This window comes from Plectropomus leopardus, chromosome 2, assembly GCF_026936395.1.
Source record: "Plectropomus leopardus strain MGB_pleo_1.0 chromosome 2, ASM2693639v1, whole genome shotgun sequence".
In the NCBI taxonomy this organism is placed as follows: Eukaryota; Metazoa; Chordata; class Actinopteri; order Perciformes; family Serranidae; genus Plectropomus; species Plectropomus leopardus.
In genome coordinates, this window is record NC_142177.1 from 25883160 (window position 1) to 25910749 (window position 27590).

Below are 27590 nucleotides of genomic sequence, written 5' to 3' on the forward strand. Positions count from 1 at the left end.
GGAAAATAGGTTCCAGGTTGAAAAATACTGAAGATACCCTTTAAACCAGTGGGTCCCATCGTTTTTACCTTAAGAGCTTTTAAAGGTCCAGCATGTGGGATTTAGGAGCGTTTATTGGCAGAAATGGAAAATAATATTTGTAACTGTTTTCATTAGTTTATAATCAGCTGAAACTAAGAATCATTGTGTTTTTGTGACCTTTGAAGGAGCCGTTAATTTTTACAAACAGAGCAGGTCCTCATGGAGTCTGCCATGTTGTTTCTACAGTAGTCCAAAGAGGACAAACAACACACTTGGCACATTGGAGAAATTTCAGTTGGTTGCAATCTGCAACCCCGCCTCTAGATGTTGCTAAATCCTACACTCTAGACTTCTAAAATCGGGCAGTATTTGAGCATCCTGATGTCCAAGGGGTGAACGCCGTGCTCATGTACAATAGTTGCAAATTCACTGGTTCAAGTCCAGTTTAGGATTTTTCCTGCATGTCATGCCCATTTTTCCTTCCACTTTCCTCTCTGTCTGCACTGTCTACTCTCAAATACAGACATGAAAAGTTTGGGTTTTTTAAACGTTCTAGCAAAGTGAATTTGAGATTGTTAGAGTAGAAACCTGATGATTTAACGTTATCCATTATTTCATAAGAAAATGATAAATAGTTTCAAGACTAAGAGTATGCAGCCAAGTGAACGGTTCTGTGAGGCTTTACATAGTTATGGTGGCGCTTTCAGCTTAATACAGTTTTAACATTATGATTTTTAGCAGATAATGTCCACTGTGTTCACCATCTTAGTGTAGCATGCTAACATTTGCTAATTAACACTAAACAAAGTACAGTTGATGTTTTTTGATTAACTTTTCTAGGTCATTCACTAAAGTGCTGGACAAACTGAAATTTTGACCTGAGGCTAGCATTAAATGAAAAGTCGGGGGATCACCAGTTTAAGATTCATCCTCTGGGGACCACGAATGTCTTTAAAACTTCAAATAGTTGTAGTTAATGAAGCATGTGAGATTGCAGAAGTCATGAACTTGATTCAATATTTTCCCACGATATGCTATAAAGTTATGAAGAACAACTCTTTACAACTAAAATTACAATATAGTACCCTTTCATGCCCCCAAAATTTACATCCATGGCCTCTGCCATTTCTGAAAACATCAGCAAATATGTCACAACACATGAACTCTGAGCTTTCCAAAAATTTGGCTGATCAGGTTGTGAATTCCACAAGAGAAGGGCGTTCATGTGAAGTTTTCTTGTGAACGCAGTTTACAAGACCTCATGTGAAGGCAGCATTAGAGTCACACTGCGCGCATGACCAAAAAAAAATATAATGATATGTAGCGAAACCATGTTTTTTCTTCTTTCCTGTCATCTTAATCATTTCACCACCACAGTCTGATCTGTAGCCACTGGGCAGCCCCACTGGAGCAGTCATCCAATTTTTAAACCTTAATTTTCACTCAGAGGTACATTTTAATAGAGACCTCATTTACAATTTAGCTGAGTGAAGTCAATAACTATCGAGAACTCCAGCAGTGGTGATGAGGAAGGGGCAAGCGTTTGTCTTTTGTCTACACTTTTCCATCCCTGAATGATGTGACACTGCTGTTGCTTTAATATGTCACTTTCAGCATGCTGCACATCTCACTACAGTGGTGGTATTTTAACTACACTCAGGACTACACTATACTTGTATGATACATTTGCAGGCCTCTGATTTTTTTTAAAGAGCTGCTTTCGAGTTAAATACTTTGACATCAATTTTTCCCCCCATGACTTAAAATTGCTGATGCCTGCAGCATGCTGAAGTCGGTTTGCACAGGATTGATGCCATCCTGTGTTAATGGGGAGGGGTGTGATGGTGTCTGAAGAACGTCACAGCAACGACTTAATCTCCTTTCCATTTGATTTAAAATGGAGCCGTGCCTGCCAGTATCAGTTTGATGTTACACTCTGCGGTAGAGCATGTTGACGAGGACAGACCGTCTGCCCACGAGACAGACAGAGATGGGATCCATGTGTCAATCCAGTACTCCTCTCACGCTAGACAACAATTTATTCTGTGAAGACTGAATATCTGAGTGATGTGTGAAGCTTGTTGTGTCGTGGAAAGGTCATAAAAGATGTTTTATAAAATGTCTGTGTCCACTGGAGGGCAGTGTTTCACTAGAGATTACTGAAGACACCATTACATCCATGTCAACATCCCTGTCAAGTGTCTCTAAAGCATAAATGTCTTTATATTGCAAGTGAGTGGTGCACAGGAGACAGAATAGAGAGTGGTATAAAAGAAATCCTGAACATCATTTCAGTCTCCAGAACCGGATTAGGCTGAACATCAGTGTTGTTCACTTTGTGTCACTGTGCTCATGTTTTACCCTTCAGTGTTTGTCTGAGGCCTGATAACCACGTTTGACAAGTTTGAAACTCAATTTTAAGGTCCAGTGTGTAAGAGTTAGAGGGATTTAGTGGCAGCTGGTGGTGAAAATTGCAGATTGCAACCAGCTGAAACTTCTCCTTGGTAGGATTCTTTCTGTATTTCTGTAGTAAGGAGGTTGTTACCAGGAGAGAAGTTATCTGCAGAGGTCTCTTCCTCTCCAAAACAAACTCTTTGGTGATTTGAACCAGTTAAACCACTGAATAAAGCAGTTTAATGTTACAAAACAGTGTTTTTCCTATGCTTCTCATTGCAGATGGGCTTCTAACTACACTGGCATATGCAAAAACATAAATGGCCTGATCTAGAGCCAGTGTTTGGTTTGTCCGTTCTGGGCTACTGTAGAAACATACAACATGGCAAACTCCATAAATGAGGATCTATTCCCTATGTACATGAAAATATTTCACTCTAAGGTAAAAAAAAACAAAAAAAAAACATGATGATTCTTATTTTCCTTTGAATATGCACCAAAGAAAACATACTTATTATATTTTATTCAATTTCTGCCAATATATATCACCCTAAAACCTACACACTGGACACTTAATGGGAAATATGTTTTAATTTTTTTCTTAAAAACGCCAGTTGAATATAGTAATAATTGAGTTCAAAGTCTTATGAACCACTTAAATGATTAACCTGCATTTATTGATTTTTATGGACTTGGTAACAACCTGTAAAAACAAGATTAACATATGATCACCTTCTAAAGCTGATATGATGAACATGTTCGCAAACAGCTGCTTATGAACACATCCAACAGATACAGAGCAACATTAATTTGAAGAAAACAAATATACTGAACAAAATAATATATGCAACGCTTCTGTTTTTTCAAGTTTAAAGTAAAGATCTAAGACTTTTTTTATACATACAAAAGGTTGTTTTCTAAAGTTTAGTCAAAATGCTTTATACTTTTTAATAATTTGTGATCTGACAGGTGCGTCAAGGTTCTGATTAAGCAGCATAATTAATAGGCCTACACAGGTGTGTCTTGGCTTCATCACATTAAAAAAATCGACCTAAGAGCTGTTTAATGTAAACCCAGGTTAAAAACTCAAAAGCCTCATGGCCAATCCCAGACCACTCCCAGGTTAATTACATCCGGGTGAGGTGAGGCCACTTCCTCTTTTCCCATCCCACCTGGTTGTTTGGCTGAGCCTGCCCGCTACATTACACCTGGTATGAACATGATTTTTCGGTGATCCGAGCACAAGAGGACAGCCTGGACTAGTCGCTGGTCACACATGATGTCCCTGACATGCGTCTCTCTCCAGCTGACCGCTCGGCTTCAGATTTCGTAACTGGTGCGCGCTCTGTTATTACATCCAAACATGTGCAGCTGCTCTGCAGTGTGCTTCACATGAGCAGCTGTGTCCGCACAGCTGGAGATGACTGTCAGCAGAGTCCAACACGTCTCCTCCCACAGGACATAACGATGGATGGTCACGCAGCACTTTCAAGTCGACATAAAATGGGTAAGTTACAGAGCATTTGTCACCAAAACAACCACCACGTCCTGCACTGATGACAAAGTCCTTGTTGAAGATTCATTGTGGTGGACAAAGTATTCAAATCATTTGCTAAAGTAAAAGTACAAGTAAAAAGTACTGCATTGAAAATGTTATTTAAGAGTAATTAAGTATTAACAGGAAAATGTACTTAAAGTAATATAAGTACCCCGTGCACAGAAATCTTTTAAAAAACAAATGAAACGCACCAAAATAAGTTGAAAAAAAAAGAATAAAGAACACTTTGGTTTTATTACATTAAAAAAAACCCAACTCAAAATTATTAGATTTTTTTTTTTTTAAAAAAAATAAAAAAAGCAACCTAAAACTCAAAATTATTTTAAAAAGAAGAAAACACCCCCAAAACACTCGAAATTATTTTTAAAAAGCACTTAATAACTCTAAATTATCAACAAAAAAAAAATTTAAATTACAAAAAAAAAGTAAAAATACATTTTCAAAAAAGCATCAATTATTGTTTTTATTTTGTTTTTATTGTTATTAAAAGGAAAAAAAAAACCTAAAATTTTTATCAAAACAGTTGTTGCCTAACTTTCTGTCAGTCAACTGATAAATCAAGTAATCGTTGCAGCTGTACTTGTATAAACTATTTGATAATTATTAGTTTTTTTATGCAAAAATCTTAATTTGTTAAGTGAATAAACTGAAATGTAGTGAAATAAAAGTATAAAGTGACATGAAAAGAAAACACTAAAGTTAAGTACAAGTACCTCCTATTTATAATAGTATAGTACCTTGGTAAATGTACTTAATTACATTCCACAACTGGAGACACATCAGAACAGCATGACAAAAAATACAACAAAAGATATGTGGTCAATGCGTCCCAGACCTATTCTGCAAGTGGTTTCAATGGTTGGTTCAGAAATGCGTCTTGGCGATGTCCAGTTGTGATCAGATCACGCAGGACGCTTGTTGATAACAGGTCTAAATGCAGTGTGATCACACAACACAATGCTACAGATTTTGCAAGTTTTAAGAGAGCGTGCCATCAGCATGCTGACTGCTGGTATGTCCACCAGAGCTGCTGAATCCAAACCATTAGACCACCAGGGAACGAGAACTTCATTAGAACTTTGTGTGCATCAGAAAGTGATTTAAAACAAGATTGCCAACATATTAAATAACAACGACGTGTATTAGTTTTCATATAAAGGGTATGCTCAATGAATCATGATAAAAAGTTTCAGTTGCCAGAGTTAAGATGCAGACTATTTATTCACATTAGTACCATCAGAGCAAAGTAAGATGTGGATAATTAATTGAGCGCCACCTGGTTAAACACACGCTGAGCAGAAATAAATCAGAACATTGTTAATGAGGCGGAGGAAACGGGGTCAGTGTGGAGGCGTAATGAATGGAGTTTGTCTGCAGGTCGATAGATGTCAACGACTATCACACCTCACTGGATTGACCCTCATCATCTGCGTGTGTGTGTGTGTGTTACATACCTTATTTGTGCTTTTTTTTTAATGTGATTTCAGCATGTTTAAAATGATTCTTATGCCACACGTTTTGTTTGCCGACAACTGAGACACTTCAGATCAAAAGTGATATGTGATCCTGTGATTTTATAAATTAGTGCATGTATGAGGCCGGGAAGAAAGTCAAACTTTTTTGGCTTCATTTGCCACTGAGCAACTTATGAGTGAACATGCCTGCCTCAAGTGCTGAATTCAGCTCTCTTAATTCATCTATGGAGAGTCGATGAAGAACAGCTGTGTAGTTTGTTTGATTTTCTGCTTTTTTCATTTATTCCTTACATGGCTCAAGCATATTTACAATTTCAGTCATGTTGCAAACAGGAAAAAGGACACTGCAAACAAAACATGAGAAAAAAAACAACAAAACAAAGACAAAAACCATGCAGGACAAACTATACATAGCTATTTGCATGTATATATACATATACATAAGGGCATTGACCAAAGTATCAAACAAAAATATCTAACGTATTACAAATGTCCGACATTTTTCCCAGCTTTTCTATATGTGGTGCTGGCTTTTTTTGTTTTGGTTTTTTCATGTAATGTTTGGATATAATGTTCTATTTCTACTTGGAATTCTTGTATTTTGGACTTATTTTGAGTCCATGATCTATTTTCATCCAAATACTTTTGTTGTAATTATTACAAAAAACACAATTTTTATCCACATCGTTTTTTTATCCTGGTTGACAGGTTAAGTTAAATGATGTGATATGCAGTTGAATAGCTGTTGGACTCTGGTTTGCACTAGATGATACTACACTGTGATTGGCCAGTCTGCATTCAAGGGGTGGGACTTAGCAAAGGGTTAACTGTGCATTGTCTCCATTTCCCTACAATTCAAAATTAAACAATTCTTTACAAAAAACTTCAAGGATGTTATTGGGAAGTTTCAGAAGACCATCAACATTATTTTTTTATTAGATTTTTATTTTTTTATTTGGGTGATGTGGCCCTTTACTCTCGTTCTGTAAGAGGTGTAGAAGCAGATACTGAAGTACAAACATTTTCAGATAAAATGCGACTGTTTCAGGTCTTACTAGAGGTACAATACATGTACAATAAATGATGTCTCTCAACATTCAATGTGAGCAGAAGCACAAGAAAAAACTATCCAAATCCAAAAACTCCAGTGCATTAGCATTAACCCTGTGTTAGCTGTAGCGTTAGCCTGGTGGTGTGCGTAACAGCATCAGCATGCGCGGCTGTGCCTGCTTGGGGTGACACAGCCTGTGAATATAGAGTGGGCTCCCACAGCTCGGAAGATTAGCACCCAAGTGCATTCAAGTCCATGTGCGAGGGCTGATTTCCAGGAAGAATAGCCCTTTATTGGGCCCCAAGTTGAATCCTGCTGCTTCCCTTTGGCCCAATAGAAGGCTGCAGTAACTGACAGTCCTTTACAATCGGCCAACACTGGTGGAGGTTTTGGGGCTCTCATTCTTTTTTTTTCACTCTTTCTCTCCAAAAGGATTGATTTTGAAATTACTCTTTCTCTGCCCAGTGTGTGTATGAGTTGGTATATTTGTGTGCATTCGTCCGTATACGTGGGTTTGTGTGTGTGTGTGTGTGTGGGTGGGTGGGTGCTTGCAAGCACACACACATACAGACACACACACAGACACACACGCACACATGCACATGTTTGAATGCCAGTCTTGGCAATTGTCTTAATGGGATAAGGGGAGACTATGGTTCCTGTTGGGGGGATGGGACTGTGGGAATGACATGGGAAAACACACACACGTTGCATTCATGGCATTAACAGCTATGTTGTCAGTTGATTCAAAGCAAAGGTGATATGTGGTGACTTCGTATCTCCAAAATACACCTAGGGGTTGTAAATACTCTGAACACATGCCAAAAAAGATATGACACACCTTATGACTTTTTTTTTTTTTTGAAAAACAAAACACAAGCATAATCAGAAAAAGGTAATGACTCATGTGCTCCATGCCAGAAAGCATTTTGAACTTTTATATATTTTTGTTGATGTTGGTTATTTCACACAGCGTGAACCTGCGGGTCATTTAAGGAGAATGAAAGACTGGATGTTGTAAGTTACTGGAGGAGGGGTTGGTGGGATGGGGGGTGGGTTGCAATGACAAGGTCTGACCAGTAGGGGTCATCTGCGGCATAATATTCATAAAGGCCTTCATACTAACAAGCCTGCTCCAGTAAATCAGTTTTTCCCAACCTTTCTGGCCTGTGACCCATTGAAACAAATGATCTACTTTCAGCCTTTTGTCACAAGTTACCTCACTGTGCACATAGACTGTCAGCAGTTTTACCAGAGGGTGACGTTTTGTTATTTTTAAAAAAGATTTAGTTGTCAAAGGAACTTGAGGACTTAAGAGAGGAAACTCCAATGTTAGACAAAAAAATTAGATAAAAGTCAGAGAAAAATAACCTATCTTGTCTTGGATGAAACTATTACAGATATTTTTTTTCCTCTGTCGTATACCTTTAATCATATTGTGATCCTCCTCATATCCCTTTTTACCAAAATTAGGGCATGCACGCAGGTTTTTTTAAACATGGGTAAAAACTAATAATAGGCGAAACTGCTATCCCATTGCCAGTAGAGCAGAGTTGTGTACACAGAGCTGCAGCACAGTATGCCTTTGTGTGTGTGTGTGTGTGTGTGTGTGTGTGTGTGTGTGTGTGTGTGTGTTTTGTTTTCTTTTTGTGTGTCATGTTCGACAGTATGAGGAGGCTGGAGAACAGTTAAACAGTCAAAAGAGGCATGGATAGAGATCTGTAAAAACTTACTGGTGGTTACTGCTTTTCATAAATCTAACTTATTCAGTCTCTCTTTCAAACTTGTTTTTTTGTGCAGTGGAAATTAGATTTTAGATTTATCTTGGGACCATTTGGGGGTCTCAAACCCCAGGTTGGGAAGCACTATCTCATTGACTTAAATCACATCCTAAGCAGACAGTAATAACAAACTCACCATTAAAAGATATGCCAGACTTTCACTGTCAGTGTTGAATCTGATGTCTTGTAGTCAGTGGTGGAAGAAGTTTTCAGTTTCTTTACTTAAGTAGAAGTACTAATATCACACTGTGAAAATACTCTGTTACAAGCAAAAGTCTTGCATTGAAAAGTAAGTATGTATTAGCAGGAAAAGGGTACTTAAAGTATTAAAAATAACCCAGTGCAAAAAAAAATTTGAAAAACACCCAAAAACCTACAAAAAACTCCAAAAATACAAAAAACACCTGAAAACTCAAAATCTTTGAAAGAAAACCAACCCAAAACCCCTTCAAACAATTCAAAATTCTTGAAAAAAAAAGCAAAAAAAAAATAAAAAATAAAAAGAAAAAAGAAAGAACACCCCAAAAACTCCAAATTTTAGAAAAATAGACATATATATATATATATATATATATATATATATATATATGTATACAACAGCAACGTCTTGGGTTTGATTCTGGCTTTGGGGCCTTTGTTGCATGTCATAATATAAATTCACACTTCTGTCCAGACATGGAGGACTCAGGAAATAGTATTAAAATAAAAACCTCTTGGATTTGGATGACACGTGATGAAACCCTTGAAACCTGGATCGACATCAGTTTTCTTGCAGAGCATTCTGACACCGTTCACAAGTATTTAAACCTTTGAAGTGGGAGCAAATTGACTTGATTAATTTAAAAAACATGACAAAAATATGCAGTCTGCAACCTGGTATGATATGTCCTGCAAATTGCAAAAAAAAATTGTAAAAGGTGACAAGAAAACAAGCTGACATTTTTTTTAAAAAGTGAGAGAAAAAAAATATTAACTTGGGGAAAAATATCAAGATAATTGATTGATTATTATGATTATTAAAAAAAGTATATATTTGTTATGATAAATTATATTCATTGTTTATTTTATATTTATTTTATTAATTCAAAAAAGGGGCCATGTACAGTTTAAAACATAAATGCTACTATTTGATGCACCGTATCATATTATATCTTAAAGCTAATTTGCATTTGCAGCTCCTTGTCAGGTCAGAAAACAATCCACACACAAGACAAACAATACACACAAAAGCACATAATATTAAGTGTTACAAAAAGCAGAAATGAGACACTCAATACAACACAAAACTACACAAAAAAAGCACATCACATACAAAACACAAAAAAAGCTAAACATAACAGCACATCATAAATGAAGGCTTGTCAAATTAAAAACAAGTTATAAAGTCCAGAGTTCAAGGTCAGTCAGTGCAGAGCTGAGCAGCTTTTAAAGGTCTTTTCAAGGTGGTTTTGAAAGTTGTGATAGAGCTGCAGTGTCCACTTATCGTCTTATTTTAGAACTTTTTCCTGTAATTTTCTGTTTTCAATCTGTTACTTTTCTTTCTTTTGTGCTAATTTTAGGTAATATTCTTGCAACATTTTTGCTAATTTCTTGCCTCTTCTTGGGTCACGTCTTGTTTAGTTGCTCATTGCCTTTTTTCCATGATTTTGAAAGAAATTAGGCCAATTTGCTCAGGTTGCAGAGGGTTAAACAGCAGTGGTACAATAGATATATTCAGAGTTACATGATGAAATAAGATGCATTACCTGGAAAACACGCACATATGCAAAGTTATGCTCCACATACTCACATACAAACATGTCGGCGTGCATGCTCTCAATCCCAGAGACACAATCACACTCTGTCCTCTGGTTACAGCAGATGGACAGGTGTGTGATTACCATCCCACCTCTAAACCTCACAGGTATAATAGCTCCCATTCCCTCACTCATTGTGTTGGTACTGAGATGTCAGCCGGCGATAAGTGAAATGACAAATTCAGAGGAAGACGCGGGGGTGTCATATATCTCAGACATTTCATCTTGAGGTACAGATGAGCTGAGGACGGGGAGGCGGATGGATGACAAGTGAGAGAGAGAGAGACAAAGAGAGAGAGACCACCGGCAGCCATTATTTGTATGATATCTCCAGTTTGTCTTCATCACCCACGGTCCACTGCACTCCAGCGTGCACTAATAGCTCGTGCATCAAAATGCTGTCTGGCAGGTGAGCACGGAGACAGATAGACCTAAGAATAGCTGAATGTATAATTGCACATCAGGTTTAATATTATCAGTCTCCCGCGAGAAATCTGCAGGGTGAAGGGCTTAAATTAAATTATAAACTCTGTGCTCGTCAAGCCAGTGACTGTGTGAGAAAAAGTGACAGTAATCAATACTGATACCTCTGCCTAGACTTGGCATTTCTGTGAGAAAAAAATGGACCCAGGACTTTGTTGAATCACCAAGAAAGGAAGTAAAATATTAACCTTTTGTGACTAAATGACATTGGTGCCATGTAACAAACTACATTTACTTGAGTGGTGTACTTAAATATGAATTTGAGGTACTTTTGCTTTACTTGAGTGTCTTCTTTTCATGCCACTTTTTATTTTTGCTTCAATACATTTTATAGGGAAATATTGTGCTTTTTACGTCACTGCATTTATTTGTCAGCTTCAGTTACTTGACAAATTAAAATGTTTATAAAAAACAGAAGATTTTATAAAATATGATGTTTTGTTCTAAATTAAATTACCAAACAGTTTACAGAAGTACAGCTGCAGCAATTACTTGTTTATTCAATCATTTGATTTATAGAAATTTAATTGCCAATTTATTTATTTATTTATTTTTTTTTGCATTTTGGGTGGGGTTTTTTGTTTTTTTTTAATTGAATAATAATAGGTATAATTAATTATCATTTTTGAAGTTTCAGGTGCTTCTTCTTTGTTTTTTTTAAAGATTTTTCTGCATTGGTTACTTTTTCGTTTAATACTTTAAGTACATTTTCCTGATTATACTTACGAATTATGTAACATTTTCAATGCAGGACCTTTATTGTGATATGGTATTCGTACTTTTACGTAAGGATATCAATACTTCTTCCACCACAGCTGAATGTCCATTTGCAGCCAAGAACTGCATCCATTCTGCTCCCTGTGCTTCACAAATCTATGTAAACTGACTTCATTATGTCCATTCCCTCAGTGCTCGGTGTCTGTTTTGTGTTGTGATGCAGTCAAGATCAGGACGGCACTCTGATTAAAGCATTTTTTATTGTCATATTTACATTTTATTAAAGCTTTAAGTTACGCATAAAGAAGAGCGGGGCTGCTCTGACTGCAGACAGGGTCCTTGACTTCTCAGTCAGATCCCCTTTTCGCCTCTCCACAATGCCAACCTCTTGCCCAAATATGGACACTTCTGCCCCCCCCCCAAAAAAAAAGATGGCATTGGCCAAAATGCCGAAGTCAAGGCTTGAAAACTGCAGTTCACAAATCAGTAGGCGATGTCATGGTATCTACATCCAAAAATGTTACAGTCTATGTTTTAAATCTAATATTTCAAAGCCTACTAAATGCTAACGTTGTTTTCTCCTCAGGGCCTCAGCTTCTGGGCCAAAGGACGAAGGAGGCTGATCGTGGATGGATGTGAAGGTATAGTGGCCAAGTCGTGTAGATGTTCCTGCTGCATCTGTACCTACCAAAAAAAAAGGAAAAAAGTCAAACTTTCAGAATGAAGATTTTAATATTTTCATTTAAAATTTTGTGGTATTTAGACAGCATTATTATTAGTTATTATAAGTTAAAATAAATCCAAGGTATTTAATTTTAAAAAACGTTTTGGGAGAATCCACTGTGTACCATTAGAGGGAGCTTGTGTGCCACCAGTAGTGCACATAATGCCAAAATTTAAGAACCAGCACAGTAAATTAAATCGACATTCTCATTTTATATGAAAATAAACCAGTCTTTGCAGAAGATCCATTTTACCTCATAAAGAATTTTAAACTGTTTTTATATTGGTATTAAACAAATAAAACAATAAAGGAAGTGTTCAGATCCTTTGCTTAAGTAAAATTACTAATACCATAGTGTAATAATACTCAATTACAGGTAAAAGTCCTGCATAGAAAATGTTATTTATGTAATTCATGTATTTAAGTAATTAAGTATCATCAGTAACATGTACTTTAACTATTAAACCTAAAAGTACCCAAACCAGAAACAACAACAAATGAACAAAGAAAACCTGAAATTATTCAAAATAAATTAGAAGTGTTTATCAAAAATAATTGCCAATTTATGTTGCCATTTAGGTTATTTATTAATAGACTAATTGTTTCAGCTGTATTTGTTTCAACTGTTGGGTACTTTAATTTATAACAAAACATGTTTTATAAACTTTATATGCAAAAAAATCTTAATTTGCAAAGCAACTCATAACTAAAGCTTTTCCCTTTGAAATGTAGTCGAGTAGAAATAAAATGCAAGTACCTCAAACTCATTCCTCAGCACAGTACGAAATGTGCTTAGTTACATTCCACCATTGTGGTGTGTTGTGAAGATTTTCACCGAAGTGTTGTGTTTTTATGTGTTGCTGCTTTGCATGCTGGCACACTCGCACTTGTCTCTGATAGTATTAATATTCAGCATACCAATATCGGCCTTCTCAGCTCCACTGGCATGTGCTCGGGGGTGTTGTTGGCAGGTCTCACTCACTACTGGGTGGCCTGGTTGGTAGCGACTCAACGCTCTCCTCTTGCCAAGCAGAGAGAGCTATTGGACTCAGTAAGGTGAGGTCAGAGTGTGTGTGTACTGGTGTGTGTGTCTGTGTATATGCATGCCCACGTGTATGTTTGTGACTGGAGCGTAATTATCACAGCCTCATACCATTATCTGATACTGTCACACTATTGTCGTGAATGTAAATACTACCTTTTGTCGGACAGCAGACTAAGTGTCACATGGGGATAAAAGAAGCGCTGAATTCAGGAGGACTGAATGGATGCAGTGGATTGGCTGCCGCTTGTGTGTTGAACCTGAGTTTGGGATCTGTTGCGCTGGGCTCTTTGTCTTGCATTTCCCCTAGCTTCTTTTCTCTTCACTTTCCCTCGCAGTTTCTTTTTGTTGATGGTGAAAATTGTGCATCAATGCAGGCTGAGGCTTTCTCAGTGAAGTGACCCGTGTTTAAATGTTCTGGGGGCGTTCTGTTGAATTGCTCAAACAAATTGCTGTTGATATGAAGATGTGGGGTGGTGTCTCTATTGAGCTGCAGGTTTATACACTAGGTGAAAAATTAGCATTGCAAGGCATTGACTGGCAGATCTGGCTGAAGTTATGACTTTTTCTTTTGTCAGTCGCTTCGGGTTCTTGCTTTGAATGGGCTCCGTTCCAAACATGTCAAACATGTGAAACTTACCAAAAGCAGATCAGAGGAATGACTTTCATTCACATTTCTTCATATAGAATGAAGCTCAGCAGAACTTAAATTAAAAAAAGACTATCGACATAGTTACCCTCTGTATTACTCTGAACTTTTTATTTTTATGCCTCTGCACTGCATTCGCAATATCTCAGCAACGCCTTGAGGGAATTCCTTCAAATGTTCACTTGGATTCAGTGATGAACTGATGTTATTTTGATGGTCAAAGTCACTGTGACCATGCATCTGTATGATTCTCCAAAACGTGGTCAAAGGTCAAGGTCCCTGTGACAAATAGTCTAGCAGCGCGCACATCCAAAAGCAGTTAAATACTAGGTGCTGGAAAATAGATACTAAAATAGATTTGGCACACTAGATGATGCTACCATGAACATTTATTACCTCCACGTGTTAAGTTTTGGGCCCAAGCCCTTCTTCAGACATGAAAACATTGCAGAGATACACCACATTAGTACCCGTGTGGACTGGTCATCTAATATGTCATGTGAGTCTAAAATCCAAAGATGTATACAAATAAACATGACACACTATGCACACGAGGTCCCTGTGACCTCACAAAACCTGTTTTTGGCCATAACTCAAGAATTAATATGTGAATTATGACAAAATTCCAGGCAGGTTTCCCATATATTTTCATGGACAAAATTTTGAAACTTTTCATGACTTATGAAGGACCCATAATAATGTTTTTTTCTTACCCCACTTGCCTGGCTTTTTGTTTTTTTAATTATTATTATTATTATTATTTTTTTTTTACAACATATCAGATTTAATTGTAGTTTCATATAGTGGCCATATATGAAGGGAGAGACAAATACAGGGAGAAAATGAGGAAACGTACATGCTGGTTACGTGATGTATTGGAGCTACTTTACGTTGTCATGTACGGAAAATAAACATGCAGGTATGTTACAGCACATGGAGGGTTATCGACGGAAGATTACTGTAACAATCTCATCACTCACAACTGAAATTCCATGACTTTTCAAAAAGTTTTTTACAAACTCTAAAACTTGATGAAGTGAATACATTTTATGCCAAAAGGTCAAAGGTCACATTCACTGTGACATCATAATGTTCTGCATAAACACTTCTCTGGCCATCAAATTCGATTGCAACCTCGACTGGCTCAGTTTTCAACTATTTAAAATACTAAGCTGCAAAATCAGTGTAGCTGATTTTAAAGTAACTACATTTAACAAAACCTGGGTCTGTGTGAGGTCATGTCTAGATATTTCCATTGGCTTTTTTCAGTTACTGCTAATGTGGAATAATGAGCACTGAAAAACTACTCAGGCTGGAGTTTGAAGCACTTGAAAGCCACACTTGAGTGAAAGTACAGATATGTTACCAGAAACTGACTTTACTAGAAGTTAAAGTCACCTATTAGGATATTACTTCAGTAACAGTGAAAGTATTTGATATTTAAGTATTTTGTTTTTTTCTGTTGCACTGCTTTGGGCTGGGATAACAACATTTCGTCTGTTTATGCATGCAGACACATAAGAAAAATGACAAACTTAATCTTGAAGTATTGTAACAAAATATTACTTGTGTGTTACATTACACCACAGGAGTCAGTCATTTAAAGCAATGCATAGTACTGCTAAACTTGTTGTCATTAGTTTGTTGAAAAATATGTTAAAAACAGAACTTTCCTGAGAAAATAATGAATGCATCTAATGCACATTTCATTCCCGTGTAAAAATCATTTTGCTATAGAGATTAAGCATTCCTAAAACAATGGAAAAAACACTTCCCACTGTTACATAACATCATGTGAGAGGACGGGAAAGATGCAGACAGAAAGCTTTATCCACTCTCCTCCTCTCACTGTCCTTCATCTTTCACTCTGCGTCTTCCCTTTGTGCTTTTTGTTCTTCTGACCACGTGTTCTTTAGCATTCCTTCTCCTTCTGCCTCTAACATGCTACAGTTCTTTCAGTCCACCTCTCTAATCTCTTAGTTTATTGTCTCTCTCACTTGCAGCACCTTGTCAAAGACTGATGAGGTTTCTTAGCAACAAGTCTTTTTTCAAGTGTCCCAACTAGACAGCAAAGTGACTCTGTTCCTCCCGACCCCGACAACCAATGGAACAACTAGTTTGTGGTCCCTTCGGAGGGAGGCGGCCAATCGCTTTGAAGCATCTTGCTTGTTCTGCAGTCAGTAGGCCAGAGGGATAATAGTTGAAGAGAATGACCTGTAGCCGTCTTGTCAACAGACCATCCAGTGCTGGACTGAAAGGTTTTCTATTTCTGACACACATCCTCTAGAGGCAATCGCTCTTGAATCTTAGTCTGCAACTCGCTCCCGACCTTCATTAACTGCAGAAGACGGGGTCAAAAGTCATTTTTGTGTACACACTCGTTGCACTGCAGCTAGAAGCAGCCCCATACCTGCAAGAAATTATCAGTTCCCTCCTCATCAAGCATTCCTCCTCTGATAATGTCGTACAGGGCAACATAAATAAAGGACTTGACTCTGGCTGAAAAGCACAGTGAGCGTTTGCCAGCCACTTTGGGTGGCCATACTTTTTATGCAGGGCACTTCCTTTAAGCTTCTAATGACGGGTGACCCTTGCGTGAAGGGATTCTTAGAGACTAGGTCAGGCTTTTAGAGTCAGGGGAGTTCCTAGTGCACCAAGTCTATCACGCCTGGAAACCAGGCAGTCAACTTGTGTATGAACAAACCCTATAAACTCTTTTTTTAAGCACCATAAGGAATAATTGTTCCTCAAACAGCATGGGTTATCAAGACTTTACGACGGGCCGAGCATTCATCATTATCTAGTGACAACAGCAATCTAATGTTTTTAAATGAGGAAGTAAGTTCATATTGTATGCTCGGGTGCAGAGTGACTTCTAGAGGGGACAAAGAGGTGTGAGTTGGTATGCTGAGAGCAAAGCTGCAGGAGCAACTGCTTTGACAAAGGGAACCAGACTGTTGACATCAATTCATAAATCAAATGGGGTCACTGCATCTTTGAACGCCGAGACTTGTCTTCCCACAACCAACAAATAGCTCAGGTGGAGAAATATTTAGCCTTGTGTTCTGTGCAGAAGATGTAATGTAATTTCTGTGTCATCGTGTGCATGTTTATGCAGACGAGTCAGAATAATATATACAGATATTTGAGGGTAAAATTAAAAAGCAAGTTTTGATAAGGTCCCTTAACTGAGGCTAGTTTTTTGACCAAAATATTTACAGAGTGGGACAAATTTATAGTTAAAAAATAAACTTTTTACATATGCACACAGGTGCACAAACAGACACTGTTTCTAAATGCTCAAAATGTATATTATTGATATATCTTGGCATTTCCTTACTGCAGTATCTTGATATATCAGATGATGTATATGCTAACTGATATAACACTAATATTTTCAAATGCTGATATGTTGGTTGAGCGTAATGCAGACGTGATATATAGTATATACTGTACAGAATTCTGTTGTCATATTGCTATTGAGGAGAGTCAGTATTGGACTGACTCAAAATTTATTTTCTAAAAGTAACATTTAAAAAGATGACTTGAAGAGCAGGTAAGGCTGTTCTCATGCACTGTTCGTACCTCACACAAAAGAAATTTAATGCAACAAAATTTGTATATATCTCATGTAATCGTTAGTCAGTAACTCTGGATGTCTTCAATCACTAGTGCACTGGGAGCAAAGAAGAAAGAGACTTTGCCCCTGAACTCTCCTCCAGGAGACAGGTGTCCATGTCGCATGTGAAACCACATGAACACTGAGTCATGTTAAGGTCACCATGTTTCTTTGAGTGAACTGAACCAAAGTTTCGTAAAATGCCAAAGCCTTTTCCATGTAAGTAGGGATGCACTGATTGTGAAATTATGGGCCGATACGATATTTAAAATAACAGTGTTGCTGAATAACTGAACTGTTTAAAAAACATTCACACCTTCATTACACTACCTTTGGCTGAGCACAAATTCTATCATTCTTTATGAAACAACCTATAAAGTATCATTCTTTCACATGAAAAATTTAAAAAAAAAAAAACTGCTTCAAAAGTATTTTTTACGATATATACAAAGCATCATAATTCCCTCTAATATATATTTTGTATTGGTGTGAAAAACAATAAATTTCTAGGTCAAACAATTGTATTTATTTATTCTTGCCAAAAATTAGATTTTACAAGATTACATAAACACCTCATGAGAACAGTGGATTAGAGTCTTAAAGTTAATGGGTTTCTTCAATGGATATTTGGTTAGATGCCTGAAATAAAGTTTGAGGTTAAAACTACCTTAAGAAACTTTCACGTGTTGTTCTTTGACATAAAATATGTCAGTAAATACCCCACTGTGAACCTTGAAGCTGTGCCTTAAAGAGGTGGTTGCTATAAGTGGTTAAATAAGACTACAGAACGTCATCATGCCGAGCTGCACCGCACCACGCCAAACACAGCTTTACAGCCTCATCGTGGTGGCGACGGGACCGTTGTGTAGTTCTTTTATAGCCTAGCATTAGCTTTTTACCTCTGTCGATTACATTTAGACTTCAAAAACCCTGAAAGTGGTGTTTATTTGTGAAGATTATCGTGCTAGACAAAATGTCAAAACATTTAAGTATCATAAATGTTTGTTTGTAACAGAGCTTATTTTCTGAGATGATCCAAAACCCAATGGAAAAATACTGTGGGCTTTTTGACAAGGGAACCAGTAGAAGCTAACTTCCTGTTCAGCCTACAGAAAAACTTGATCCTTTAAGTGCTCTGTTTACCTTTGCACAGCACTTTTTTTTTTAATAGGACAGAGCTTGAATGCATCATAATAAAACCTAAATGAACCTCCATCAGCAGTTATGCTGCCTTCATGTGCTTCTTGGAAATACTGTACTTTCCAGATGTGCAGTCATAATTACCACATACACACATTCAAGTGCTCTGGTCAGAAAAAAACAACAAAAAACAACAAACATGGACGCTATCAGTAAAGAGGTTGTTTCTTTTTTGTGTGGCTGATGTTTTACCAAAAGCGAGTAGCACAGAGCTCTTTAGTGCTTCAGCAGCAAAATGAAGGACATATATGTGCATCAGGAACGAAGTTGACGTTCTAATTTGTTTTAACTGTAAATAAAATTATAATTAGCTAAAATTTGCTTAGCTAGCTAGCTTTATGTTCCTGGTGTCTCAGCTAGCCAGTAGGGACAAAATAACGAAATATATTTTTTAAAAATTACCATAAATTATTGACACTGTTTCCATGCTTTCCGACATTTCTTCTTTCCTGTAACATCACGCGGACATCACAACTCAGCAACTCAAGTATCACAGAAATTTCCTAATTATCTGCTCATATTTTGACTTTGAGGGCCGTTCATGTGCTTCTAACTCGTAAATACAGCAAATACAATATTTCCGAGGTGCACATGAAGGCAACATTAGTTCCGGCTAACAGCAAACAGTTAACATAAACCAGCTCATCTCCAGTTTTTAACAGGGATTTGTAGTTCACAGTGTAGCATTATCAGGGAAACAGGGTGCGTCTCCATCAGTGAATCCCATCTTATTTGCTGATGATAGTCAAACAAGGCAAACATCGGCCGATCAATCGGAACATCCCTACATCACTTTTAGTACATAACTTGATCAGAGAGGCTTGAATGTTAGCCAGCGTATTAACAGCTGTGTGTGCATTTTCGTGAGAACAGATGAATGGATGATCTCATGATTGTAAAAACACATCTGACAGTGGATCATGCTGACTTTATTAACTTGCTATCTCTGTCACAGAAATTCATAAATAGACAGTTAAGTTAAGTTTAATATGTGCTCTACTTGCTAACTCTCCGTGCTAATCAAACGAACATTAGCTTCTTCGTTAGCGCACACCGGTTTGTTTAGCCTACATCAGGTAAGGCTGCAGGCTGTTGTTATTTTAGTGTGTTATCATTGTCATAATGGACATAATTGGGTTTACTCCGATTTTAAAAAATGCAAAGTATTATTGTTAGTGTTTTAACTGATTATTTGCATGCTGTATTTTTAACTTAAAGATAATGTTGATATGATATACAATGGTGCATTTAAAAAAAAATTTAATAATGCCTGTATTTTTTTTTTATCATCCACTGGAGTCTGATTGGATTGTGTTTGCCACATCCCACCCGTGAATCCACATGTAAACCTAATAGAGCAGGTGCAATAATAATGTAATAAGCTAGATAAACTCCAAAACTCATGCGTAAACTTCCACCAACCAAACTTTTTCCTCGTGTTTTGCTCGTCTCTCCTCATGTCACCCTGCTCTCCCTGCGCCGTGGTAACGCTGATGTGAGAGCTAGATTGGTTACCACATGGCTTTTATCCAACTCGAGGCGCTTGAGAGTGGACCGCTTGGAGAGTGGGAGCGCAGTCGCAGGTTATCCATCGCCCGGTGCAAGATCTACCGTCACTCTGCCACGTCTGGGATCTTCCTTTATATAGACGGGACACTCAACAAGACCACTTTCCTCAACGCGGATCCAGATTGCTCTCATTTTCCTCTTTTGCCCCCCTCTCTCCTCTTTTTTTGCCACCCCCCTGATCAGGCTTAACCACCCTGTGTTTTGTAAAGGCAATTGTTAGTGCGCATCATCGCAGGAGCCAAAAGGAGGTTTGCCACTTCTTCCATAGGAGACTGGTGAGTAAAGCGGCTTAATGTTTCATGTCTTTGGCTTCTATTAGCATGATCATTTCTGTTTTTTGTCTGTTTGTTTGTTTGTTTTTCTTTTTATTCATTAGGCTGCTAAATTACATAGGTACAGTACACAGTACTGATTGGGTTGATTGATAGGTTGTAACTGTATTTCAACAAGTTATTGAGTTATTTTTATGCTAAATGTTGTACAAAAATACTTTTTTATTTTTTATTGTTAAATCAGTGAGCCAGCATTCACCATAGTTAGGGGTTTAACTGCAGGTTTGACGACAGAAAGCTTGTTTTTTTTGTTGTTTTTTTTTTTAAAAACTGTCTCTTCTATTATTTTGTTTGTGGTGATGTCCTGCGATTGAATTAATAGTGAAGTATTTTAACACGGTTCCTTTCTATAGCTGATTAAAGGGGCCATGCAGTTACATAACAAGTGAAAATGAATTGGACTTCTTTCTTGTGGTTTGAACCTTCACATACATGTGAACTATTCAATGGGCGTGGTTTTGCATTAATGGGACAGTCCCATTCAGACGTCCCAGGAAAGATACAAATTCCTGAAAAAGTCACTGAATCCATTTAAAGTTTGGGTTGTGAGGTCACCTTTCTAAAATCTTGTGTCCACAAGTTTTTTCTTTCTCTCTCTCAGCGGGCTGCCAGAGCGTCATGACAGCTGAGAAGAGCGGGCCCGTTATAAACGGTAAACCAGAGGATGGCAGAGACCCGGAAGGGTCCGATTCCAGCCTAGACAACAGGGAGTACAATGAGAGAGGCCAGTGGAACAACAAGATCGAGTTTGTCCTGTCTGTGGCTGGAGAGATCATCGGGCTGGGCAATGTCTGGAGGTTTCCTTACCTCTGCTACAAGAATGGAGGAGGTAAAGACGTTTCCCTTATCTGTGCTAGAAGTATAGACCTAAAGCAAAGAATCGAAGTGATGGGAGAAGTTTTTTCTTAGAAAATCTGTGGACATAGACAAGCTCCCCTGTTGGACGGATGTGGGAAGACAGATTAGAAAGGGAAAGGCAAGATTAGAAAATAAACAAAAATATACAAATGTAATCTCTGATTAGATAAGTAGGATAGGATATGATCAAGTTGCAGTCAAGACCACAGAGACTGAGACCAAAACCAGAGTGTATTGAGTCCGGGACAACACCGGGGCCAGAGTGAATCCCACACTGCATGAAAAACTCACAATAAAATGTGGAACATGCAGACTATAGGCACTCCTCCAATTGATTTGAAAGATCCACATTCCCATATAATCTCCCACATTCACCTGTTATTATTTTTTTTAAAAAAGGCATCCGGCGACTTTTATGTGTTGGAATTTTCCTTCTTTTTTGTTTAATGAGCAATCAAATACAAAAACAAAGCTAAAATTAAGTAACCATCATTATTCAACACCCCTTTTTGCACCTGTGATGTATTGATATTCTTGCAGGTGTGGTCTTAACCATTAATGATATAAAATCCTGCGGCGTCTTTGAGACTGAGTAAAATTGTCAAGTTCGAGATGAGACCGAGAACTTCAAAAGGTGGTCTCGAGACCAGTTTCGAGATCAAGACTGATCTCAAGCACCACAACACTGATATGATCATTAAAATTTACAAGACACATACCTGAGTAAAATACAGACGACAAGTTCCTAGATGTTCTACAGCACCAAAGAGGAAGGCCAGTTTTGTGTCTAAGAGCTTTCACTTTACAAAAACTGGCATCAAAATATGATGTCCTTTATAATTTCATCCATTATGCACAGTAATGTCAATAAAAGAGGTGGGTTCCCTCATTAGGCACCATTAGCGAGCACAGTATGGATCCTCATAATCTGAAAAGGTCATTTTGCAGTGTAAGCGTGACATCATAGTGAGTGCTTTCATCAGAATTTTATGAACTGCTCCTTTTTTATCCATTTAAAGTTTTATATTTTGGGAGCGTTGGATGAATTAAATGTTATGCTCTTTGAGTTTTTATTCTAGGATTGATCTGTTGTTAATAATGCTCTTTATGTATTTTCTTTTGTGTGCACAAAGGTGCGTTCTTTGTTCCGTATGTCATCTTCTTCGTGTGCTGCGGTATCCCTGTGTTTTTCCTGGAGACTGCCCTGGGTCAGTTCACCAGTGAGGGAGGCATCACCTGCTGGAGGAAAGTCTGCCCGCTATTTGAGGGTGAGAAAACACACACTTCGTCTCTTTTAACAGGGTGTGCTCGGGATTTTAATAATTAAAAAGAACTGTGGAAACTACACAAAGACAAAGTAGTTGAGGCTGATGAAACTGGATTCTTGCACACGCTCAAACACTGTTTTATAAATGTGTTTTTGGAAAAGTAGTAGCGTGCACAAAATCTTGAACAGTGTATCGGGTGCACGGTTGTGGCCAGGATTAAATAAAACCAAAACACCGGCACTCACAGAAAAATAAACTTTTATAACATGTGCAAAACAAACAAAATGAACACATTTAAGATACAAAGCCACAGGCAGCAAATGTAAATACTATATCTTCCCATTATGATCCAGAGTAATTCATTTTTTTTGAAAAGTTGAATTTATCATAATGACGAAACAGGCTGCAGACTCCTAAAGGTGTCTTATTGACGTTTTTCACTGCAGCTGTGAACACTTCCAGGTTACAGTCATTTTAAAATCTTGCCATTCACCTGCAGTTTTTCATTTTTCATCTGTATCTCTTTGCTGTTTCAGGTATTGGCTATGCAACGCAGGTGATCGAAGCTCATCTTAACGTCTACTATGTAGTGATCCTCGCCTGGGCCATCTTCTACCTCTTCAACTGCTTCACCACCGAGCTGCCGTGGGCCGGCTGTGGGCACTACTGGAACACAGGTAGGAGGAAGGAACAGTGGACAAGAGAGGAAATTATTCTTGCAAACAAAAATAATCATGCTTTAAGAGAAAAGGAAATATGAAATACTTCGAGGATTTAATGTGCAATGCCGTGTCCACATGTACCTGCAGTACGCTATCAAAAATAACATCATGTCACTGTGTATCTGCAGAGAACTGCGTAGACTACTATGGAGAAAACGCCACCAACATTACAAACCCCAACGCCACCTCTCCAGTCATTGAGTTCTGGGAGTGAGTACATTTTTTATGACTTTTTTCTCATGTTCTGTCATGTTCATTAGTCTTTATACGGGATTTCACGCTCTGTTTGTGTGTGCAAAGTCCCATTGGAGCACGTACTACGGTGATGGCTTTCATCTCTGTGGGTATAAAGTATTCATGGTATCACAGTTTGTATTTGACATCGAGAGGAGATGCTTTGTCAGTTCAGGGAGTGTACAATGTCTCTACTTCTGCTTTAATTTCATTATCTACTATAGTATTGAAAATCTGAGCTTCTAACAGCTTCAGGCTGTTTCCCTGCCCCCCCCCCCCCAACCTCTCCCCCAATAATTAGTCGGCCCTTTTCATATTTGTGTGTCAACAGGCCCTGGTAGGCCAGCTGTCTCCCAGCTAGAGCCATGTGTGTGGCAGCAGATCAGGCCTTGTCAGTGTGTAATGCTGACCACACTTCCTGTCTTGCTGCCAGCGGCTATGTTTACACTACTGGGTCAAATCTTATTCTTTTTTTCTGAACTACATATTTCAGTCACATTGTTCAATTCAAAATGTGATCTATGTTTTTGCGCCAGATCAAAGTTCGGTGACATGATTTGTGTAACAGTAATGAAAACATCCGACTTGAGCCAGCAACATACACCTGACCACAGAGAACGACATGGCCAAAAAGCCAACCACCATGTTGTTGGCAGAAATAGCAACCGGTCAGGCTTGGTTTGCCAAGACAGACTGTCATGATTTGTACTGTATATACAGCATAAACAAACATAAGAGCAGTAAGTTAAACAAGCTGTATTTTACCGTCTGTTTTTTCATTCCATCTTTACATTTTCAAATACAAAGCTTAAATCACTGCAAGAGAGGATAATGAAAAGACTACTGAAAATAAATACATCTTTTGCACATATGTGGTTAATTTGTGCATAATAACAATAATATTACCACTGCACTGACTAAAGTAGTGATATGTCTGGACCATAGACTGTTTGAAAATAATGGGCACAGCCACAATGACATCATCCATTTCTTTGTAGACTCCTGTTTTTTTGGGGGTTTTTTTGTTCTTCAGACTCCTGTTTTAAATCCTCGAGTCCTGCATTTTTGGCGTTGCCATCTTGGTTTTTTGGAGTCAGGTTTGACCATATTTGGATGAGAGGGTGGAACTTTCGGGGACTGTGGCGACACTTCGTAGTCAGCCCGTCTCTCAAAGCGGTGAAAGACTCACATATGTGTAACTTTTAGCCTTTATAAAATGTAAATGGGAGAGTCATATAAAAATGTACCCCCCGTTCAGTTGTCATAAGCGGAGGAATTAACTGCAGAGACCAAAATCTTTCTTTTTTATGAGGCTGTAAACATGTTTGTTTCTGCTGTGAGGTATTTTAACACGGGAGTCTATGAGGATTGACTCGCTTTTGGAGCCAGTCTCAATTGGCCGTTCCAGGAACTGCAGTTTTTGGCACTTCTGTGTTGGCTTCTCTCTTCAGCCAGGGAGGTCGCCGCTTGGTCTGGAAATTTTTTTTTTTTTCTGAACCAGAAAAATGACTCAAGAAACACAAGATATCAGTGAATCATCTTCTAGAAGTCTCTTTACCAAGAGGATGCAATAAGTCGTGTTCAAAAATAAAAAAAAAAATAGACGTTTCTTTGATAAAACTAACTAAAGTACTTTTTAAGTTGGTTACACAGTATGTATGTGACCAGGTAGAAGATACCCAGTTTCTATTTGCTTAGCTTGGACCCTAAAAAACTAATAGATGTTATTGTAAATCTCAGAAACTTGCACACTCATTCCACCATTCCACAAGTCACCTGTCGAAATATCCAGCAATTTACACCCATATAAAACCAATTAACACACGTTTGAGAACACACACAAGTATATTTACACACATTAGCGTTCACATCTTGCCCTCTCGGCTGACCGGGGGGGTACAGGGGGGCTGTGTTGGACCTAGCCTGTGGCCGGCCACCAAGAACATGTCACGATGATCAATGGCTGGTCAGGAGCTCCGGGGGTGAACTCGGTGGCAAAGATTTGGCAGCACCATGTAGCTCTGTGGCTCAGAGTCTCTCTTCTCATCCTCCATCAATGCTGTTGCTTGGCTTTGCTTCAACAAACAGGAAACACACTGTTGATTCACCACCGCCGACGAGCTGTGATGTCATAATCGCCGATAACGTGCCCTGTATCCTGCGCCTACACCTGTGGGCGCATCACTGGAGAGAAGATTTTGGTTGTGGGCATGTAGTAAGCCTATACTACTGCAGTTACACACTTCAAGCCCTCTGTTGGATTCTGTTGACTTGATTATTTTATTTTATACTCCTGAGCAAATTTGAAATAAGACATTTCAAATACAAAATATACTTTTTGTTCTGGACTCTGCAGTGCTGGTCCACAATAAATTAATGAATAACCGGCACAGAGCAACAACAGAGGCACTTGAAACATACAGTACATTGGAGACAAACTCACCTTCACTGAAGTACATAGCTGTATATACAGTGAGAATCTGCCGATTGAACTCCACTATCTGAGCAGCTTAGTTGGTCAGCAAGTCTGTGTAACACAATGTTGACAGCTGATTGAAACAGGGAATTGGGAGATGAGGTGGTGTTCCCTCACCACCAATCCCATACGCTTTATTATGTCTCCCACTGTGTGCTGTGATAGGGTAGTACTCATCACGTCGTCCATCACATTGGAGGCGGTTAGGGTTAGGGCAAAGAGGTTAGGGTTAGGGCTTGTGCCAGCCAATCTTGGATATTCTCTGAGATTAAAGTGGTAAATTTATGAGACAAAAACCTCTCAAATTTACTGCCAGAAAGTCAATTAAGGTAGTATAGCGAGGGAGTAAGCCGTGGTGGTTGAATGCGTTAAGCACAGAGTTTCACATCGGAGTCTGGGGTTTGAGTCCTGTGTGAGTCAACATCGGCTTTTTACTTTTAGACTTAGTTGATTTTATTAGAATGTATTAAGATGCTGAATGTACACTGTGTACATAAACTTAAGCAGAATAGCTGAATAGACCTGTTTGTGTCATATTTTGACAGCTCCAGGACACCCGGGAATATATACACCTGGTTGTAAATAGTATTATTGGCTACAGACTACTGACTGCTAATTGCATCTGCTGATAAAACCATGTTGACCATGGTGCTCTTGTTCACTCATTGTCCTCCAAGAGTGAATTGGTGTTTAATTTAAGAAAAACCACAATAGTCAATGGGTGTTCTGCTTTACCAAGCCCAGATCTGGCTCAAGTTGTCGTGGTTGACTTGTTAGGTACTGGGACCCCCTCGGCCAGTGACATAGAGCTTTATAGCTTTAAGGGGCCAAAGAATCTGAATGACCTGTTTTCTTTCATCCTTGATACTCATGATCTCCTGTCTATCCCCAGTAAGATCATGCCATGATCCACCCATGCCACAATGCTGCTGTCTGCCTTTATTATGGAGGTTTGTCCTGATCAATTAGGAGATATGTTGGGGGAAGCCTCACACTTGTAAGCAAAATGACCAAAATGTGTCCCCCTAATTAACCTTTTGTCCCTCTTCATCCTTCTGGTCTTGACCCAGAGTCATCCAATCTGGATCCAGACCTGTAAATGATAAATTATTGAGAATTATTCAATTTTGACAGCCGTTAAAAATTAACAAACAGCCTAAAAAGTATGCATCATTGAGGGTGTTTTCCTGCTTGGTGCCTGTCTTCCTTAAGCTTATGAGACCTGATCTTTCAGGACATTGATCGCATAGGGCCAAAGACAGAGTTGAGACAAGGGGCTGATGTTGTGTTTGTCTGCAGCTTTAACATATATGGAAAGTCCATTCAGTGGCAATCAGAGGAGACTCAGCAGAGGAAAGGATGTCTTATTTTTGGAACAGAACACTCTCCTCATCTCTAGTTATTAGACGACGGGTGATAAGTGACTTCTGAATCACGATATTCAAGACCGCATTATTCCACACAGAAGATGTTCCGCAATTGCTGTCTGCAAATTTACAGTCACACTACCATGTAGTTGTATCCTCAACTGCCAGGTTAGCAGCAGAATGAGAATCAGCCAACACGGGCAGAAGCAGAAAGTTGCAGAGGATTGATAAGGTCATCCTTGGTTAGTCCCCCT

At 38.4% G+C, this 27590-nt stretch overlaps 1 protein-coding gene and 1 long non-coding RNA gene across 2 annotated transcripts in view; both read left to right on the plus strand.

The window, feature by feature from the left end:
- The first annotated feature begins 3434 nt into the window (after nucleotides 1-3434).
- Nucleotides 3435-17771, plus strand: LOC148190222 (uncharacterized). Its single transcript, XR_015775329.1, has 3 exons — nucleotides 3435-3922; nucleotides 11863-11917; nucleotides 17364-17771. It is a non-coding gene; the product is annotated as an uncharacterized LOC148190222 (long non-coding RNA).
- Nucleotides 17772-20001: 2230 nt separating this feature from the next.
- Nucleotides 20002-27590, plus strand: part of slc6a11b (solute carrier family 6 member 11b) — a 35367-nt gene continuing 27778 nt past the window's right edge. Inside the window, exons 1-5 of the mRNA XM_042506324.2 lie at nucleotides 20002-20354; nucleotides 21013-21240; nucleotides 22403-22537; nucleotides 23074-23214; nucleotides 23388-23469. Of these exons, the coding sequence (XP_042362258.1) occupies nucleotides 21030-21240; nucleotides 22403-22537; nucleotides 23074-23214; nucleotides 23388-23469 (569 nt within the window). The 5' untranslated portion in view covers nucleotides 20002-20354; nucleotides 21013-21029. The remainder of the gene's footprint in view (nucleotides 20355-21012; nucleotides 21241-22402; nucleotides 22538-23073; nucleotides 23215-23387; nucleotides 23470-27590) is intronic.